The sequence below is a fragment of the Mirounga leonina genome, unplaced genomic scaffold (genome assembly GCF_011800145.1).
Source record: "Mirounga leonina isolate KUSES-001 unplaced genomic scaffold, KU_Mleo_1.0 Mir_101609, whole genome shotgun sequence".
Taxonomy (NCBI): domain Eukaryota; kingdom Metazoa; phylum Chordata; class Mammalia; order Carnivora; family Phocidae; genus Mirounga; species Mirounga leonina.
In genome coordinates, this window is record NW_023270164.1 from 14,665,446 (window position 1) to 14,680,954 (window position 15,509).

At 39.4% G+C, this 15,509-nt stretch overlaps 1 protein-coding gene across 2 annotated transcripts; it reads right to left on the bottom strand.

Moving 5' to 3' along the window:
* Positions 1-12,487: 12,487 nt before the first annotated feature.
* GSPT2 (G1 to S phase transition 2) lies at positions 12,488-15,017 on the bottom strand. Of its 2 annotated transcripts, XM_035004892.1 has the most exons (3): positions 14,911-15,017; positions 14,493-14,804; positions 12,488-14,393 (listed from the first exon to the last, which is right to left on the bottom strand). In XM_035004892.1, the coding sequence occupies exons 2-3, from the start codon at positions 14,791-14,793 to the stop codon at positions 12,910-12,912; spliced, it is 1,785 nt and encodes a 594-aa protein (XP_034860783.1). In that variant the 5' UTR covers positions 14,794-14,804; positions 14,911-15,017; the 3' UTR covers positions 12,488-12,909. The 2 variants fall into 2 exon arrangements, with proteins under 2 accessions (XP_034860783.1, XP_034860775.1); XM_035004884.1 differs by having other exon boundaries at positions 12,488-14,804.
* Positions 15,018-15,509: the final 492 nt, after the last annotated feature.

Here is a 15,509-nt window from a genome sequence, read left to right on the forward strand (position 1 = left end):
TTTATTTGGGAGAGAAAGAGAGCACGCAAGCAGGATAGGAACAGAAGGCAAAGGAGAATAGCAGATTCCCCACTGAGCACAGAGCCCACCTGGGGCTGGATCAGACGACCCTGAGATCATGACCCTGAGATCATGACCTGAGCCATAATCAAGAGTCAGACGCCCAACCAACTGAGCCACCCAGGCGTCCCTTTGGTATATATTATTTTCTTAATGTGGTGTTAGATTCTGTCTACCGATATTAAATCTAGAAGATTTGCATCAATATTCATTATCAAAATTGTTCTATAACTTTACTATCTTTATCAGGTTTTGGTATCAATGTTATTCTCATTTCGTAAAAATAATTTGAATTTCTATTACTTTTCTATGTTTGGAATATATTGTGTACCATTAGGATTAATAACTTATGTAGCATTGATTAGTTGGTGATTAAGTTTTTAGTAAAATTCTGTGAAAATTTTAAGGCCTGGTACTTTTCTGTGAGGCAGTTCTTTAATATGTCTCCCTATTTCTTCTATGGAAATTGGTTTATTTAAGATCTCCATCTCAACTGGAGTTATTCTTGACGAATTATTTTTTCCTAGAAAATCATACTTATCATTTAGGTTTTCAATTCATTGTGCAAAGAATTATTTTGTTATTATTTAAAAATTTTTCTCTGTCTTAATGGTTATTTTCCTCTATTAATTTCTTATTTTGTGTATTTGTGTTTTCTACCTATTTATTTATTACATTAACTAGTGGTTGATTCCTTATTATTAATTTATTTTAAAAATTCAGTATTTTGATTTATTTAGTGCTACTATTTTTCTATTTCCTATATCTTTAGTGTTTTTTGTAATCTTTATCATTGGTTTCTTGTGTTTTCTTTTGGTTTACTTTGTTTTTTGCCTAACTTTAGGAGTTGAAAATTCAATTCATTAATTTTATTTTAAAATTTTATTGATACAAATATTAAATTTAAATTTAAATATTAAATTTCCTCTATAACCGTTTAAATATTTCCCACATATTATAATATGTAGGATTTCCATTACCATTTTTTTAATGCTGCAATTTTGGTTTGTATTTCCCCTTTCACTCAAGGCTTTTAATAGAGAGTTTTATGGGCCCAGCATGCTTCTGTTGTACAACTCTGTTGCCCTTAATAGAGTTTTTAAATTTTCTGATGGAAAGACTTTTTAAAAAATTACCTTCATTGTCTTATGATGAAAAAATGCTGGTTGTGTTATTTCTACTTTATTAAATTTGATGATACTTTCTTTGTGATCTGGCATATAGTAAAATTTTATGAATCTCCCTATATGCTTGAGATGGTATTTTTCTATTGTCTAGTTGTAAAGTTTGATATATACCCAGAAGATCCACCATATTGATTATATGGAATGAGGTTCATTTTCTCCCAGCAGACTTTGTAGGCACCCTTAGAGGGATGGAAAAGGAAGAGTTTAGCACACAGGAATGAGAAGGGGTGCTTTGATCTGGGGACTGCTACATAGCCAGAGACATAAAATTCTCTTGGCGATCACAAGCATTCATTTAGTCAATAAATATTCAGAAATGCCCTCTATGACAAGTCATCTTTCACTTAATTCGGATTTCTGCTTAAAAGGCATAGGCGGGTCTAACCACAGCGAAAATCTCTGTCAGTCTCATTGTTACATTGCCTTAATTTTCTTCTTAATGCTTAGTACTCCTCTGCTCATATTCAGTTCTCATTTCATTTAATATCTCCCACCCCACTAAAATATAAACTCCACAGGGGCACAGACATTTACCTGTTTTGTTTTCTATTCTATCTACACCACCCGGTATATGGCTGGTCACATGGTACACCCTAAATAAATGTTTGCTGCATGATGTATGAATAATACACACTCCATGCCTTCAGAGAATGAAACATCTGATATAGGAGCAGGTACAATAATGTTTTTTCCAAAAGTAATCAAATATGATGTCACTATACTTCACTACCTCATTTAACATCCAACACATTTTTAATAAGCACCTGCTTTGTTCTTGTCCCTATGCTAACCACTGTGGATATAGAGATATATTCAGCACAGTTCCTGAATTAAGTATCAAATCTAGTAGGAACATTTCAATGATGAATTGTGCATTAGATGGTTATGCATTTAGTTCCAGTAACAATAACAACAAAAAAATCAAACCACAACAAGAATAAAAAACAACTAACAACAAATTAAGCTAGTGGTTCTCAACCTGTCCAGAACCTCAGAATCACCTGGGACATTTTCTAAAAAGACAAACTCCTTGCAAAATGGTAAAATTTTTATGGAGGAGAATTTAGCAATATTTAGCATATACCTGTTGTCCCATAAATCCCAATTCTCAAAATCAAAGAAACTTTGCGAAATATGAAATTATTGTTGATTATAGCAACATGTGTTATAACAAAAACTGGAATAATTAAATATCCATGAATAGAAGACTTGAAAAATAAGATAATTGAACATTATGCAGCTATATAAAAGAATGATGACTATTTCTAGATACTGATTTAGAAAACTCTCCAGGATATAATGATGAGTGAAAAAAAATCAAGATGGAGAAAGCAGTATGGTATAGTTATCACTTATAACACACAATGAGTATGAATACATGTGGAATTATAATCAAAAAACTAAAAAAAATGTACATATGGGACAGAAGGCACAGACTGGAAGGGACAGGAAGATAAGCTGGACTTTGCTAAAATATGTTCTTTAGTAGGTTTGACTTTGGCATTATGTAATTTTTTTTACATATTTATAACAACTAATTGAATAAGATAAAAGCAATGAAAAGCAAAATGAATCTAAAAGACTTTATCATGAACCAAGTTGGTGGCACTACAATATAGAAACTATTTTTTTAATTTTATTTTATTATGTTATGTTAATCACCATACATTACATCATTAGTTTTTGATGTGGTGGTCCATGATTCATTGTTTGCGTATAACACCCAGTGCTCCATTCACTATGTGCCCTCTTTAATACTCATCACCAGGTTAACCCCTCCCCCCTCCCCCCTCCCCTCTAGAACCCTCAGTTTGTTTCTCAGAGAAACTATTTTTAATGATTGTAAAATACAATCATTTGTCCTGTAAATTCCTAGTGGGATACAACCTGAGAATCAAAAGAGTCATGAAAATTTTAAACTGTTTTCAGAATCAGTTTTTTTATTGGTATTGTTGGTATGTTCTTTTTTTTTTTTTTTTTTTTACATTGTTCATTGTGAACTGTGGGCTAACAATAATGAGTAATTTTGTTGGTGTCATTGGGAGTCAGGACTGTGTCTTCAGAGAAAGTATATATTGATGAAAGATCAATGACATAAAGTGTATACCCTGAAGCCATGAATTTGAATAAGAAGTATCGGTATAGGGGCGCCTGGGTGGCTCAGTTGGTTAAGCGACTGCCTTCGGCTCAGGTCATGATCCTGGAGTCCCGGGATCGAGTCCCGCATCGGGCTCCCTGCTCGGCAGGGAGTCTGCTTCTCCCTCTGACCCTCCTCCCTCTCATGCTCTCTGTCTCTCATTCTCTCTCAAATAAATAAATAAAATCTTTAAAAAAAAAAAAAAGAAGTATCGGTATAAACTCGTGTTATATTTTACTTCAAAAATACATGTTTCTTAGCTCTGCCCTCTACAAAGCACTAGAAACTGTGATGAATCCGGTAACATGCAGCCATGCACCATAATTTTGCTCTCTACCAAGCATTTTCCACTCAAAAATACATCAAGATTACATGATGAATTAGCTAATTTTAGGAAATGTATAAGGTGAGCTGAGAACAACTTGATGTACCAGAAGGGAGGAAGGACTACTGTGCTAATATAAGAAGGATTCAAGAGCTAATCTGAAAAGCCTAGATGCCTAAAAATGCAATAGCTCGAGCATCTATAAAAACAGTAATTAAATAGATTTAAACACATTCAGTGAATTTAAATATTGCATTCATAGTGATTCTGAAAATATACTCTGTGATAACCTTTAAAAGTACTAGGGAATAAATTCATAATTTGAAACTGGTAAATAGAAGGAAAAAATCAAATAACAATCCTTCCATTTATCCACTGTGTTACCAAATAATTAATGTGAAGATTCTCTTTAGAGAAGTATGCTGGCTAATAAATGAGAAGGAGAAATAAAATATCTTCATTCTACAATCTGTAATGGAATATTAGATCTAGGTGATAATCATCAGTGTCTGCTAACATCATAAAAAAAGAGATAACCAGACATTATGTGTCTCCAGATGGAAATACACAGCACTACTTGTGAGGTATTCTTGCTAAAAGAAAAAAAAAAAAAAAAAAGGAACAAGAAAAAAACAACTTGGAACTAATAAAGGCTCCATCTCTAACAACCAATTTATAGGTAAATCAGGAGACATATGGATATATGTTAAACAATGACAAAGGGAGGATGTCAGCAAAATCTATGAAACTCTAGAGAGTAAAGGACCCAAATTCTTCAGCAAATAAATTGCAAGAAAAACAAAAGAGAGAAAGGAAAGAAAGGAACAACCTATAGATTGAAAGTGACCTAATAGGCATATTAACAAATTATAATGCATGGAAGTAAACTGGATCCTGAGTTGAAATAAATACTTGCTTATTTTTAAATAAATATTTGAAATCTGATTTTCTTTTTTATTAAGTTTTTACATTTTAATTCCACTTTATTGTTAACATACAGTGTTAAATTAGTTTCAGGTGTACAATATAGTGATTCAACAATTCTATACAACACCTGGTGCTCACCAAGATAAATGTGCTCTTTAATCCCCATCTATTTCACCCATCCCCACCCCATAACCATCAGTTTGTTCTCTATAGTTAAGAATTTGTTTCTTGGTGTCTCTCTTTTTTCCCCTCTTTGTTCATTTGTTTTGTTTCTTAAATTTCACATGTGAGTGAAATCATATGGTATTTGCTGTTCTCTGTCTGACTTATGAAATCTGATTTTCAAATCAGAGACAGAGCCTTTATTAGATTCAGGTTAGATTTTTCTCCTTCTTCTTTTTGACAAGAATATCTCATAGGTAGTGCTGTGTGCTTCTATCTGGAGACACATAAATGTCTATTGATGGATGAATGGATAAAGATGTGGTATATATATACAAGGGAATATCACTCAGCCATAAAAAAAAAAATGAGATCTTGCCATTCGTGACAACATGGGTGGACCTAGAGAGTATAATGCTAAGTGAAATAAGTCAGACAGAGAAAGATGAATACCATATGACTTTACTTATATGTGGAATCTAAAAAACAAAACAAACAGGGACGCCTGGGTGGCTCAGTCGGTTAAGCGGCTGCCTTCGGCCCGGGTCATGATCCCAGGGTCCTGGGATCGAGTCCCACATCAGGCTCCTTGCTCAGCAGGGAGCCTGCTTCTCCCTCTCTCTCCTTCTGCTTGTGCTCTCTCTGTCAAATAAATAAAATCTTAAAAAATAAAAAATAAAAAACAAAACAAACAAAAAACAAAAACAGAATCATAAATACAGAGAACAAACTAGTAGTTGCCAGAGGGGAGGGAGTTGAAGGATGAATGAAATATGTGAAGGGGACTAAGAGGTACAAACTTCCAGTTACAAAATAAGTAAGTCATGGAGATGAAAAGTACAGCATAGGGAATAGAGTCAATAATATTGTAATAACATTGTATGGTGACAGACAGTGGCTACACTTATTGTGGTAAGCACTGAGTAATGTATAGAATTGTTGAATCACCATGCTGTACACCTGAAACTAATATAACATTGTGTGCCAACTATACTTCAATTTAAAAAAGTTAAAAAAAAAAGAGAGAAAAACTATGTATGAAACAATTGGAAAATGTTAAGCGAGGGATGGATATTTGAAGATATTTAGCAATTATAATTAATTTTTAAAATGCAATAATGTTATTGTGCTTATATTTTTAAAGTGCCTATATCTTTTAGAGATACATACTGAAATAATCTTTTACTAAGTGATATGATGTTTAGGATTAGCTTCAAAATAACCTGTGGGTAGAGGGAAGAATGTGGGAGTATAGATCCAAGAATTCTTAATTGTTGAAGCTGTGTGAGATTTACGTGGTTTCTTTTCTTTTCTTTCTTTTTTTTTTTTTTTTGCTACAGAAAAGTTTAATTAACAGTACATTGAAGTTTGCAGGAAGATTTTCTTTTTTTTGTTGTTTTTTTTTCTTTTTTTTATTCTTATGTTAATCCCCATACATTACATCATTAGTTTTAGATAAAGTGTTCCATGATTCATTGTTTGTGCATAACACCCAGTGCTCCATGCAGAATGTGCCCTCCTCAATACCCACCACCAGGCTAACCCATCCTCCCACCCCCCTCCCCTCTAGAACCCTCAGTTTGTTTTTCAGAGTCCATCGTCTCTCATGGTTCGTCTACCCCTCCGATTTCCCCCGCTTCATTCTTCCCCTCCCGCTACCTTCTTCTTCTTCTTTTTTTTTTCTTAACATATATTGCATGTCCAATGGAACAAAGACAGTCTCTTCAACAAATGGTGTTGGGAAAATTGGATAACCACATGCAGAAGAATGAAACTGGACCATTTCCTTACACCACACACAAAAATAGACTCCAAATGGTTGAAAGACCTCAATGTGAGACAGGAGTCCATCCAAATCCTAAAGGAGAACACAGGCAGCAACTTCTTTGACCGCAGCCGAAGCAACTTCTTCCTAGAAACATCACCAAAGGCAAGGGAAGCAAGGGCAAAAATACGTGGTTTCTTTATATTATATCTTGTCATGTATCTCACACTATTTATAACAGAAAGCTTTTTTTTAATGTCCAAAGCCACAATGTAGACTAATTTTTTTTAAGATTTTATTTATTTATTTGATGGAGAGAGAGAGAGAGAGCGCACAAGCAGGGGGAGGGGCAGAAGGAGAGGGAGAAGCAGGCTCCCGGCTGAGCAGGAAGCCCTATGCTGGGCTCTATCCTAGGACACTGGGATCATGACCTGAGCCAAAGACAGATGCTTAACTAACTGACTAAGCCACCCAGGCGCCCCAATGTAGACTAATTAATCAGAATTTCTGGGTATGGTGCCAGGGCACTGGTATTTCTCAAAGCTATTTTCAATGAATTTACTATGCAGCTAATGTTTAGAGACAATAATATAAATAAACAGGGCCTTACCTTCGTCACCCCCCACTCAGAATAAGAAGTACAGAAGTACACTTGCATTGGTTCAGCAGCTCAAAGATGCCACAAGGATACCAAAGCCTCTAACCTCCTACTCAACCATTTTCAGTAGGTTGACTCTATGACCATATGCATGTCACGACATGGCTGCAACAGCTCCAGGTATCTCTATCACATTCCAAGTACCATCATCTTTGCTCACATCTATCCTTTTAATTAAGAAACAGCCTTTTCTGTGTAAATCCCCTGCACATTCCGCATATACTCTACTGGGCAGACCTGGGCCACATGGCCACATTTAGACGTAAGGGAGCCTGGAAAGAACCATCATCTAACAAAGGGGAATAGGATAGCCATGACTGGATTGGAAAAATTCTGAGTATCCCCCCTGGACTGGACATACTGCTTCTTTAAAAACAAAAAACAGTTTTTCTTACCACAGGGCATTGGTAGGAAAAGCTATTGGGTCAACAATCAACAAATCCAGTAAGAACCTGAGCTGGTTGGGTCAAAAACACAGTCAAGGGTAAGGATTGAATATGCCCCGAGGGGAATAAACTCATAAGCATTGAGCCACATACCATTTCCAGGACTTTGGTAACTTCTACCTTGTTCAGGCCTCACAACAATCCCATAACAGAGGCAGCCAGCATTATATCCATGTTATGCATGAGGGACCAGAGACTCATAGAAGAGGGGTGAGGTGGCTTGTTTGGGGGTTCCTATTAGTGCCTCCACAGCACATTACTTTACCCCTCTGCCATGGGCCGTAGTTCCTTCTCTGGCTTACCAAGATCACTTTCTGAAACATAAACAGGGGAAGAAAAAGAGGTCCACTATTTCCGAGGCAGGAAGCAGACGTATTCTGATGCTGGCCACTTCTCTGATGATGGAGTCTTCTGGCAGAGGTGGAGGCACTACGGTGACCTAGAGCAGAATTCGCCCTTCATGGTAGCTGTTAGTGGCGGTCTGCACACCCAGCTCGTATGTGTTGTCTGGGATTCTACTGACTCAGTCAGGCACTGGTAGATAGTGTGGAGCCTGACACTTGTACCTGGGGGTCTTGGCAATGTCACCATCTGCAGAGTCGGCTTTCTTGCTGCCAATATTGCCAGCAGTTTTGACCTTTTTGTCTTACACAATGAATCTGACATGCATTCAACATACCCCCCCCCCCCCGCAAAAAAAAAAAACCTACCTGCATGCCCAGTTCAGATTCTGCTATGAAATTTCTCAGGCCCCCAACTTCCCTCCAGGTCTTGAATACTGTGCCATCCATAGAGGCAAACAGTTCTTCTTGAAATACATTAAGTTGTGGTCACTGCAATGTTTTACTCACCACCAGGATCTTGTGAAGCCACCTCTCATCCATCCTGAATCACCGTCCTTTAAGGTTAGGGCCTCCTTAGATATATCTCCTGCCCTTCAAACCCTCTGTGTGCCCTTCTTTTTTTTTTTTTTTTAAGATTTTATTTATTTATTTATTTATTTATTTATTTATTTATTTATTTGTCAGGGAGAGAGAGAAAGAGAACACAAGCAGGGGGAACAGCAGGCAGAGGGAGAAGCAGGCTCCCAGCTGAGCAAGGAGCCTGATATGGGGCTCATGACCTGGGATCCTGACCTGAGCTAAAGGCAGGCCCTTAACCGACTGAGCCACCCAGGTGTTCCCTGTGTGCCCTTCTTAAATATGTGAAATGCATAGTTGCAGCTCATCTACTATTTCAGACCACAGTTCTTTTTGGCTTAGCACGCACTGAGGAACACGGATGGGGATAGAGCATTCTGTCATTAGCACCACTCAGAGATAAGCCTTTAGATGTTTAAAAAATGTATTAATACATTTTATTTAACCTATTCACATATACCCTACCAAACTGGCAAAAGAGGCTAAAGCAGTTTAGAAAGCTAAATAATATATGTTACATGAACATCAGTTAAAGCAAGGTGCCAAAAGAAAGACAAAGGTAGAAATCAAACACTAACCTTTAATCCAAGGACTGTCAGTTAAACCTGCAGAAGCCATTTGGGGTCTGTCTTAGTCACTTGCCATGTGACAATGTATTCTGTGAATTTATTGGTGTGGCAAAAGGTCACTGGCAGAGCTAGTAAAAGCACTCTCTGGAGGAGATAATTCTAGTCTCTGTTAGAGACTTTAGGAAGCCTTTTACTAAGTGTACCAAATGTGACAGAAGAGTTTTAAGTGGATACATATTGGATACATAGTGTATCAAGTGAGAGATACACTGACTCGATTGCATACAGCAGCCTGACTATGGACAAGTCTTTTTGTTTGTTTTTGCCCTCTCATGCTAAAATTGGGGGATAATATTCTCTGCTTAGACTTTTGAAGTTCAGCAATCAAAGAGAACCTTCATTAGATGGCTGAGAAACGTCTTCAAATTTTCTGTGTAGGTAAATTCTGGTTGCTTAATAGGAATCTGTAGAAAATAAGGGGCTTTGCTGAACTTTTTATTGATGGCTGATTCTTAGAGCTTGAACCTTTTGCCCACTAACTTATAAAAGAAATCATACAATATTTTTAAGGGTAAGTAAAGCGGATATTGTAACTGAAAACTAGAACAAATGGAAATATACCAAGAGTCTCAACAGAAAATATCAAAAGAACCCCTTTAAACATAAACATAAAATCTGGATCAATGTGAACATGTTCAAGTGCTCAGGTCTTGGCAGAACTTCCATGGTCATTGGAGAGTTTCTTTTTTAATGGTCATGAAATGGTAACTAATCATCTCCCTACTGAAAAACAGTCCATTTTAACTAAAATGAGTTGAATATTTGAACTGCAAAATGTTTATAAGTAAACTTTATAAAAGCAGGTTCTTGCATTGCAGTAAAACAGAATCAAGAAATTGTGAAAGGAGTGTCTATTTTGAAAAAGGATTTATCTTTTGAAGACAGGAACAGTAACCGTAGTAAGTATTAAAAGCACTGGCAGTTTGTTCTGGGTACCAGAGAAAGATGCTCAAAGTGAGTGATGTGGGAGGTCTGCTAGCTTCTACCCAGTCCAAACCTTCCCTTTTCCTTTTTGGGTCTCTGCTGCAAAACAGAATAAGTTGGCCCCTTTCCCTGAATTTCAGATTTGTCCCATAATGACCAGAGAAATAAAGGCAGAGGTTTGGGAGAAAAACTGCCAAGAGCCAATGGGTAGACATTTATTGAGAAAGCCTTAAGCAGGAAGTTCATAATGTTTTTACAGCATGCAGCCTGACTTGGGGAGATTCATTATATTGGTTGCCAGATGAAGCTCTGAAGACAGTTAGGTTAAACTGGCCTGAAATGGAGGCAACAGGGGACCTCTGAAAGGACACTGCTCGGTATGTCCTAGGGAGAACTAGTGTTGTGTTTGTGAACAGCCCCACGTTTGCAGTATCGGAGACCACCATCAGACATTAAGAACTAGAAAGGACGGTATTCAGGAAGTTAGAAATGTTATCATGAGTTTATGTCCAGTTTCCTAAAGAGCCAGTCTGGTGTCTCCAATCACCTGGACGATCTGTTTTTCACTGAAATGAAAAGAACTAGTTTCTGAAATCTATTTCCAGAGGTTTATGTCCTGGTCTCTGAAGTATGTATACATGTGTGCATGCACGCACACGCACACACACACACACACACACACGGTTCAGAGCTCCTGGTGGAGAATTTGCTATTCAACTGGCTATTGAGAAAGACATTTAGGAGCCAGTGTTTGAGGGGAAATTATCCAAATTGGATGGAGAAAAAGTTCTGTCCTGCTTGTGGCTTTGGCCTATTAGTGAAAGATATCTGCAATAATCCTATTGGTAAACTACTAAAATTCTGAAAAAATGAGGTTGATGCAACACCAGAAATATATTTTTTTAAGTGGCTGCAGGGCAAAACTTCTGGCAGATACTGAATTGGTCTGTTTTGTACAAAATTCAGAGCACAGAGGCAAGAGAAGGAATCTAAAATAAAGATGAAACTCTTGCCACTGACATTTTATTAAAGGACTGGGTCCAAGACAATATGAGGTGTATCCATGTGGATTAGGTTAGCTGACATAGGACAAAAGAAAAATCCTTGTTTCCCATGTGGGTGCCCCTGAAGATCTATGATGGATGAGTCACAGAACCATGCTACTGATGCTCTGAAAAGACCTGTGGCTATCTCTGACAGGTTAGAAATCCTGGAGGAACATGGGTACACAAACCAAGGGACCATGGCGTACCTTGCCTAAGCATGGGCCCAGGTTGTTCTGCAGCCAGTCTCCACCCCTTTCCAACCATCCCATGAGTGTGAAGAACAGGCCCTGCCCACCATTGGGCAGATGTTCACATTGGGTCACTACCACTTACCAAGACTGAAAGCTCTTGCAGCTGTAGATAGTTATGCAGGTTATAAAGCTGCCGTCCCAGCAATCAAAGCAGCCACCTCAGGATGGAGAGTTGGATGTTTTCCTTAATACACTGTTCAGAGACAAGTCTAGTGACTCTGACTCAAAAGTGGGCTGTGATCTGATTGTAAAAATGACCTTCTACCTTTCCTACCAACTCCAAGCACGGAAGAATACAAAAGTGGAATAGGCTAATTTCCCAGCTCGGGGCCCACACTAACCCTTACTTTTCAGGAAATGACTTACAGCCCTATTGCAAGCATGTATCTTCTCAACATTCATGCCCCCTATCGTGTTGTATCCCGCATCACAAGTCTCATGGTGAACAAAGCAAAGGGGTATATTCAGATGATGGAGTATGGATAAGAGTTTAGTCAACATATGGTCTGAATCCCCAGGTATTCTTGTAATATGGCAATGCTTTCTTCTCCAAATCACAAGTGGGGAGACAGAAGAGCTCCTTTATTGATTCGAATTGGACAGAGAAAACAAAATTCACTGGGAAGAGCCCTCAAATAGATTTTTTTTCCGAATGGAAAATCTTCTTTTAATACAAACCTGTGCATTGTTTGTAAATGCCTCTTTCAAAACAGTGAGTGTAGGACAGTATTTAAAAGCCCAAGTAGGGGTGCCTGGGTGGCTCAGTCGTTAAGCGTCTGCCTTCGGCTCAGGTCATGATCCCAGGATCCTGGGATCGAGCCCCGCATCGGGCTCCCTGCTCGGCGGGAAGCCTGCTTCTCCCTCTCCCACTCCCTCTGCTTGTGTTCCCTCTCTCGCTGTGTCTCTCTGTCAAAAAAATAAATCTTTAAAAAAAATAAAATAAAAGCCCAAGTAATATGATGTGTTCAATGACTTGAGAAAGTAAAAAAGCTAATTGAATACTATTATGTACAAATTTTTAAAAATATTCAAAAGCATTTCAGATACCAATAAGAGTTTCAAATGGAATATTTTATTGACATGTTAGTTGTCTTTTTAACATGTACACACACTGACACACTCTGATCTGCGTGGAACAAGGGTTGTCTAAATATCCTAAGAGAAAATGAAAAATTAAAAAATATATTAATTTTTCATTGTTATAGACAATTACACCCACATCACTTACAAAGCTATTACTGGTTCTGTCCAAGGGAGCAAAATGGCAGAGGAGGAGGAAAGTTGTGGGTCAATTCAACAGTGATATAACTGAGATCTCAACATGAGAAAGCTGACAAAACATGGATTTTTGCTGTGAATTTTCTCTTTGCAAAATATGAAGAAAAGTCTGTCAATGGGCAGTAAATAAGAGAAAGTGGTGAACTTTTGTAGTCAATTCTCACAGTATTGTGCAGGGGCATCAAGAAAACTGCTTAGTCCTTCTCTGGGACCAGTTTGAGAACTTTTCCAATTGCAATGGTCTTACCCTCATCTCTTAAAGTAAAACGACCCATCTGAGGAAAATCTTTGAATGTTTCAAGGCAGATAGTCCCTGCTGTCCTTAAACGGGCAATGCACACTTGATCTTGTTTCACGAAGCGGGGCCGTGTCTTACTTTTCTCTCCTGACTTTTTGTCTACCAAGGAGATTAAGGCTGTTATCTCAACTTCCTCAATACAAGTATGAATGTGCAGCACCGCATTATAGCCTGGGCAGATGATGGACTTGTGCTCAATAATCACTATCTGAACATCAAAGGTGCGTCCAGAATGGCACAGATTATTGGGGTCACAAAGTATGAATCCTGGAAGAATCTCTTCTTCTTCAATTCCCTTCAGTCTGATTTTAAGGTTTTCACCTGGGGCTACATAATCAGTTTCAGCATCATCAGAAAGAATTCCAAGAACTTCCACATTGTGCTTGTTTGGCATCATCACAAGCTGCTGGCCCTTAAAAATGGATCCTGATTCCAGCTTTCCCAGGACTACAGTGCCCATATCCTTGTACTTATCCACAATTGGCAGTCTAATTGGTCCATCAATTGATCTGTTGAAGTTTGGCATATTATCCAAATATGGAATAAATGGTAATCCAGTGTACCAAGGGCAAAAATCTGATTGCTCTTTAATATTTGCCCCCGTCAGCCCTGAGCAGGGCATAAAGTGAATGTCCTTTTTGGGACTAAAGCCGACTTTTTTCAAAAAGGGCACCAGTTTTTCTTTACATTCTTCATATCTCTCGCTGCTCCAATTAACTGTGGGATCATCCATCTTATTAATAAGCACTACTAAATGTTTTACCCCTGCTGTTTTTGCCAACATTGCATGTTCTCTTGTCTGTCCACCCTTCTCAAATCCAGTTTCAAATTCTCCTTTCCTGGCAGAGATTACCAGTACAGCCAGATCAGCTTGAGAAGCACCACCAATCATATTTGGGACAAAACTCTTGTGTCCAGGAGCATCTAAAATGGTGAAATGTTTCTTTTCTGTTTCAAAATAGGCACGACCCACTTCTACTGTTTTACCCTTGTCTCGTTCTTCCTGATTTGTATCTAAGGCCCAGGACAAATACCAAGTTTCTCTGTTTTTTTCCTTAGCTTCTCTCTCATATTTCTCAAGTGTCCTTTTGTCAACCATTCCTGTCAAAAACATGATTTGTCCTCCAATGGTTGACTTTCCAGCATCTACATGCCCAATGAATACCACATTTACGTGTTCTTTTTTAGGAGCACCTGAGGGCACGAACACAGATTTAGCTTTTCTCATTTCCTCTTTCTCCATCATTTCCTGGCCACTTTCTTCTGGGGGCCCTGAATCTCCCAAGGAACTACCCCCTGGCTCAGCTTCACTTACTTCTTTATTGTGCTCCCATGACTCTTCTAGGATCATCTCCACCTCTCCATTTTCTACAACAGGTTCTGAAAGTTCCATGGTAACGGCTGAATTGGAACCTTCATGCAACACTAACTGTTCCTCTTTGGAATGTTCCACAGGTGCCCCCCGTCCCAGCCTTTTACCTTGAGGGTCGCCCGCGCCGGGGCAGGTTTCATCGATGCTGGTGATGTCGGCCGGGGGGGTCTGCGGCTGGGCCGAGCCCCGCAGAAAGGACGGCACGAACTCCGCGGCGTGTACGTTAGGCACGAAGGGTTTGGCATTGACGTTGAGCTGACGGCTGAAGGCCGAACTGAGATGCTCCCGCTGGGCCTCGGCAAGCGCCGAGGAGGCTCGGTCTCCGCTCGGGGCCGAACCCGGGGCTTCCATGTCCACCTGGTCCCAGCAGTCGGGCGCCGAGTCGCTGCTGCTGCTGCCCGGATCCATGGTCTGAGGACCTGATGGGTGGCGGGGAGGGAGCGGGGTTAACACGCCAGAAAGAGCGGGCTACGCCGCCAAGGGGTAAGGCTGCAAGAGCGAAGTGCCGGGGGGAGCGACACGAACCTTAGCGGCAGCGCGGCGGCAGCTACGTCCCAACACTGCATTCGCAACTGCGGCGGCAGCAGCAGCAGATATGGCGGCTCAACCCTCTCCTCTTGTGTGTGAGCGGATCTCCTCCCCCAAACCCCGACCACTTCCGACTCCTCCACCGCCGACCCAACGCGGGGCGTGGACTGACCCCTCGCTGCCATCCGTACGCTCGCCTCCTTGGTTCTCAGCCATGGGCTAAGTCCAAAAGTAGAATTTGCAAAACGAAATTGTCCATTCATTTCTGTTCGCACGGTCTGGGAGAGCAGTTGGACGGTGTAATGATTAACCCTAGACTGGCACACGTGGCTTACAATTCTACTCAAAGATCCAAGTAAAAACGAGAATAGCTATTGAACAAATGGAGGCAGGAGATGGGTTAACTACCCCGAAACCCAGCAACCAAAGGAAGACATTAGCGACTAGAGAGGCACTCATGAAATAGATGATGTACCTGAACCTAGGAAATGCCACTTAAGATCGCTCATTAATTTGAAACCCAGAGGCTTTTTGATTTTCCTTCTTCCGGAGGGCCCCCGTAAGCCTGTAACTCTTGCTGATGGCTTCTGTGCTGT